General features: G+C 36.4%; 1 protein-coding gene across 1 annotated transcript in view; it reads left to right on the top strand.

Annotated features, from left to right (window-relative positions):
• Positions 1-5,801, top strand: part of LOC105456547 — an 8,832-nt gene extending 3,031 nt beyond the window's left edge. Inside the window, exons 8-18 of the mRNA XM_011700678.1 lie at positions 232-368; positions 554-686; positions 1,910-2,014; positions 2,493-2,618; positions 2,710-2,830; positions 3,129-3,390; positions 3,898-4,023; positions 4,303-4,393; positions 4,582-4,718; positions 4,921-5,053; positions 5,391-5,801. Of these exons, the coding sequence (XP_011698980.1) occupies positions 232-368; positions 554-686; positions 1,910-2,014; positions 2,493-2,618; positions 2,710-2,830; positions 3,129-3,390; positions 3,898-4,023; positions 4,303-4,393; positions 4,582-4,718; positions 4,921-5,053; positions 5,391-5,441 (1,422 nt within the window). The 3' untranslated portion in view covers positions 5,442-5,801. The remainder of the gene's footprint in view (positions 1-231; positions 369-553; positions 687-1,909; positions 2,015-2,492; positions 2,619-2,709; positions 2,831-3,128; positions 3,391-3,897; positions 4,024-4,302; positions 4,394-4,581; positions 4,719-4,920; positions 5,054-5,390) is intronic.
• Positions 5,802-5,844: the final 43 nt, after the last annotated feature.

The following is a 5,844-nucleotide window of genomic DNA, read 5'->3' on the forward strand; positions in this document are numbered from 1 at the left end:
ACAAGCAAATTTGAATTTTGGTTTTATAATGTATACGTGATATACGTGGAATCCTTCTAAAAAAATATTTGAAAGGTATACATTTTTATTAGAATATTTGGAAGAAATATTCGAGGGTTTGAGAAATTCATTGTGTAATCTAAATGTACAAAAAAAAAGTGTGTTTGTCCTAGAGTTAAGATACTGTTTTTACGTCAATTATCCAGTCGCAATTAATGTAATCTCGTTTAGGCTGTGACAAAGTCGGACGATCTATCTGAGTTTCTTAGATTAGTAGCGGTGTCGTGTGCGTTACTATTTCATCTATGCTTCGAATGTATTAACGCTCAGAGATTGATGGATTACAGCGGATATCTTCACACTAATTTGTACGTATGTTACGTATCTCGCGCAAGCATTATGCAAGATAATTGATTTATATCGATATAGAAGCATGTGAACTTAACAATTAATTAGATAAAAATTAATAGATTCAATGAATTATAGAAATCTAAATTTAGAAGCGCGACTTAACACAAAACGCGAGCAAGCGCTTGTTGTTGTATAATTGCAGAATCAATTTAAACTGGTACGATGCGTCGCCCAGAACGAAGAAACTCGTTCTTTTCATGATGATGAAAACGCAGCCGCCCTGCGTATTAACGGCCGGCGGTATGTTCGTTATGTGCATGCAAACATTCGCCACGGTAAGATAATTTGCTTCGAACTTGTAGGGGCAGGGGAGAGAGTATTTTGATATAATAAACATATGGGTATCTCACGTAAGCGTATATGTTATGTAATATACGCCTTAATTGAAACACATTTCTTGATTGGTTGTCAATTGCAGTTGCATTAATTTTACATTTAAATACTGTACTTACAACGTTGACCGTTCTTCTTTAAGATGGTGAGGACCGCTTTGTCGTATTTCACTTTTTTACGCTCGGCGCGATAGGCTCAGCTTTCCGAATTTTGATGTGACACTCGAGAAGCAGCAACCATTCACCAGCTAGATCTGACATCGATTAGCATCGGATAGCTAGAAATTTCGATCTGAAATTGAGAACGACAAATTACTAAAGTTGTAACATCGAAGTTACTAAAAGGATGCGAACTGTATAATTGATGTCGGTATCATATAAATAAATTTCTATAATGTGCCGTTACTTTTAATAAATATTTTTCCGATGTATTAATTAGTACATCGAAACGATTAGGCTTATATACAAGTTTACACATCATCTTTTCGAAAGCAAAGTATTTGGCTTTGTATATATAGATGGTATATCTCCATTTCTTCTCTATTCTTCTTCCTTTCGAACCGTCTATACCTAACTTCCGCGTGGTCGAGTTAAAAATGACTCTTTTAACGTAATATCGCAACATTATCGCAATATCCTGCACGTATCTATAGCAAGTATCGTCGTGTAAAGCGTTATTCTCTCGGAAAGTATGAAAAGAAAGTGGAGTAGGCCCTGGATATTACGACGGAAGTGAAATTTGCGCCGACCTTTTTCCTTTTGTGCGAGAAAACGACACGGGAGCGAAGTTCGAGCGTATCTTATGCACTTTTAACTTTCCGCAATGCTCGACCGCTTGCTTGACTCAACCCCTCGCATTGCACGGTCTTATAGAAAAAGACGTCGCGCCGAGAATTTATCTCTTTTCTTTAAGCCGCCCCGTGCACGCTTATCTCGCATATATCGTGTACGTCCTGTGCGTGCTACGACGTATCGATTTGCGATTCCTTCCGCGGTGCAATTTTTCTCAATTACCGCGCCGTCCAAACGGAATGCTTGACGAGGCCAGTGAATTCCTCCCCACGCGCTTTCCGGCTTCTGGTAAGGTTTGGCAAGCGCAGTGCTATACCCGCCGCGGGACCGTCAAGATGGATAGTGTTCAAGGTCAATACATGCGTATCAATCAGATGCTAATGTGCCTAATCGGTCAATGGCCGTATCAGGAATGGTGGGAAAAGTTTCTGATCCAATTCGTCTTCGTGCCCGCAGTTTTCTCTCAGGCTATTCTTCAGGTAAACTCCCCTTTGAATTCCCTTGAAATAACGCAAAAAATAAGTTTTTAAATAAAGTTACTATAAATAATTGATCGCACAACAAAGGACAATATAGCAATTAACTATGCACGTGTATAACACAGTGATCGAGATGTATGATAAACAGTTGGTTACTAAATTAGAAACTGTTCTTTTCTTTTTTAAATAAATTATGAATATTATGATAAATAATATTTTATTAAAATAACAACGCTACTATTGTACAATATTACTCAATTGTATGTAAATTAGAATTATCAACAACTTGAAGACTCAGAATGACAAGAGAGCACAATATAAAAATTATCTATACACTTTTTAATGAGTTTTTGAAATCGCAAGAAAATATGTGTATTATATTTTTGCAAGTTCATATTCTTGCCTTTTGAAATATTGATTTATTTTTATGATATAAATTAGACGTAGCTATGCAGCTATGCTTCGAAAAATTTTGCAGGGCGGCGGCATGATCACTGCTTATTTCGCTGATGACATCGACGCGTTTATGGAGAGTTCGTCGCCTTTTGTAATTAGTTTAATGTGCGTCTGTAAACATATTAATTATACGTACAATCATGAGCAGGTATGTTTTTTTTTCTCTAAAATGCGAGAGTAAATCTCTTTATCGATATTAATTGTTATATTGATATTTATTGTTATTATATCAAATGTAGATGAAAAAACTTGCCTTTTCAATGGTGGACGATTGGAATATCTATTCAAAACTTAGCCACGAGTACGATATTCTTTGTAGAAATTATGAGATGGGTAGAAAAGTCACGATTGCTTACGCAGGTAAACATTATTAAATACCGAAAATTTAATGACCTTAAAATAATTCCGCGAAGGCATTTAAATTGATTTTACAAAAGAATCTATTATGTTTACAAAATAATACAAATTCGTATAAATTTTAAACACATAATTTATATATGTGGTACTTAAATATATATAAAAATATATAAATTAAATTAAAATTTATGTAAAATACATGTGCTGTAGAACAAAATTAAAATGTCTCGCGTGTAATTCTAAGCTGAATAGTTAATTCAAGTCACAGGGGTACGGCTCTTGATTGATATATAATTTACAGTCTCTCTATACGGCTCAATGACTCCCTTTCTGGTTGTACCGGTGGTGCTAAACACAGCCAGCTACATGGGGCTGTACAACATTTCCGAGGGTAGACCCCTGATGTTCCGCACGGAATACTTTGTAGATTCCGAGAAGTATTACTACCCGTTGTTGGTGCACTCGTACATTGGCACCCTCGGATTCGTTTCGATCGTCGTGGCGATCGACTCGATGTTGGTGTTTCACGTTCAGCATGAATGTGGGATGTGCGAGATCCTAGGGTAACTCCGCAATAATGGCACTTTGTAAGACTGAACAGCATTTTTCATTCGAAACGCATCTTCGTGTATTTGTTTCATACTCGCGTCCACATGTCGCTTGCGAGACGTCCGATCGGTGTTTATCTCATCTCATACTGAACATCCCATACTGTTTCACACGTTTCTTACACATTTGACCAAATCTTTGATACATAGAAATATACATACAAATATATACATTTTTGTCGTGTAACTCGATTATTGTTGAGCGAGAGAGAAAGGACGACTGCGGAATAAATATTTGTCATTGGTGATCGAGTGGTCTTATTAATCCGTGCGTTACCCGAATTCATTTCATCCATACATCACGTCGTGATGTATAAACGATATTGACATGGTCAGACAAGAGATATTAAATCGACGATATTGAATCTAAGTGTTAATGTTCATCTACATCATTCGATCGAATTTCAACATCCCTGGACTCGACTTATGTTTAAGATACGTTTATCAATGAGTATTTTTTAGATATCGGCTAGCACGGATCATTGATGCAGATACTTTAGACATAAATTTGTACGAACCGAGTAAACAAGAGGCTATGTCGTACAGATATATTAAGGATTGCGTGATCATGCACAATCACATAATAGAGTTAGTATGTCCGAATAATTACATATATTGTATCTTTTTGTTGCCAGTAATTCGGTGTGCGTTACCGTATTTTTTAATGAAAATAGCATTTAATATTTTTTTGCTTCTTTTATCTGTAAAGTATAAATTCCATTCATTTTTTATCTACTCGCGTTATCTACTTTATTTAATAATTTAATTTTCTTTTAAAATCGACTAGTGAATATGTTCTTTGGAATTTATACTTTGGCTATTTTATCTTTTTATTATTAACTTTGTTAATTTTTCTCGGACATGAAGGTATGCTAGACGTATCGAGAAAGCAAATACGACGTCATACTTTTTTCAATTAGGTTTCAATATGATGGGCATGACATTTACAATATTCCAGGTTAGTGCTTATAATTTAACACGCGCACAATCATAATTATCATTACTGATAGACATTACGTCCATTAAAAGCTTTGTCTTCTGGCTATAATGCCTGGCTATCATGCTTAAAATTAAACATCTCTTTAGACATATTTATAATTATATACACGCGAGTATAATAAAAACGAACTTATATTTACGAGTTAGGCGGTGGTAAAATTGAGCGATCCCAACGAGGCCTTGCGATATGCATCGTTCACGTGTTGTCTGCTTTCCGTTCTTTTCCTCGAAAGCTGGCCGGGTCAGCAACTGTCGGATTATACTGACAAAATTTTTGCGTACACGTAAGTACCTCGCAATGGAAGCATTTTGACGACGGCTCGGTAATTTCTAAAAATAATTAACGTCCGATAACACGTTATTCAGATACTGACTGCACATTCAGCCTATGAGATCGCTTTATGGACACACATAAATGCCAGAAATAATTGTAAATGGATAGTTTTTAACAAAAAAAAAAGAGAAATAGTGTGACACGTTTTTCAGAACCAGTGGACTATGGTATCAGTCTTCGCTAAGAGTGAGGAAAATGATCAGTATTATGCTGTTTAGGAGTTACGTGCCAATCAAGATAACCGCGGGCAAACTGTACACCCTGAACTTGGCAAACTTCGCTTCAGTAAGATAGCTTCTTCGAATAGGATCTAAAGTGTCGTGTACAGTAGGCAGTAGCAGTAATGGATGAGTCTGTGACACGGCAGATTAAGCTGGTTTTCCGGTCTAATAGGGCATAGAGTAAATCTGTAAGCGAAATAAATACAAACGGATAACGTTCGTTGACGCTAATTGGTTCATATTTACTACATTGTAGACACTCGGGCGTAAGAAGATTTTAATCCTACAACCTCTAATGTCTAACTTCTTAATCAATTACTGCTACTGCCCATTGTACTATATAGACGACGTATAACATCGTATTGAAGCATTGTCCAGAATTGACGCATTGTCTTTTTAAGGTCGTACGCACGTCGTTCTCTTACTTCACTGTTCTATGTTCTATGCATTGAACAAGGCTCGCTGCAGCTCGAAAACTATTATCGATGACAACAGCTACGAATTGATTTGACTTTATCTTCCGTTTCACGACTCGTGAGTTACAATAAGTGACGACGATATATAGATGATTACGACAATTCGGTAAAGTCGATATACTGAAATATTCTTGGCGCGATTAGAGTATTCGCGAGGAAAATTTTCACGACATTTCTACGATCTTCATCAAATCCTGTCGACATCACGCTGAGGAAAGAGATCGAAGCACAAAGTTCGCCGGCATTGATTCACATCCCATTGAGTTTGTCAACGCAGTCAAAAGACAATGGCTTGAAAACGTAATTTTACGGTGCTAATATTTAATGCACACGGTATTAAACGATATCATTGCGTCTAACGTAATAAAGGTATATCCGA

This window comes from Wasmannia auropunctata, unplaced genomic scaffold (assembly GCF_000956235.1).
Source record: "Wasmannia auropunctata unplaced genomic scaffold, wasmannia.A_1.0 LD336106.1, whole genome shotgun sequence".
Taxonomy (NCBI): domain Eukaryota; kingdom Metazoa; phylum Arthropoda; class Insecta; order Hymenoptera; family Formicidae; genus Wasmannia; species Wasmannia auropunctata.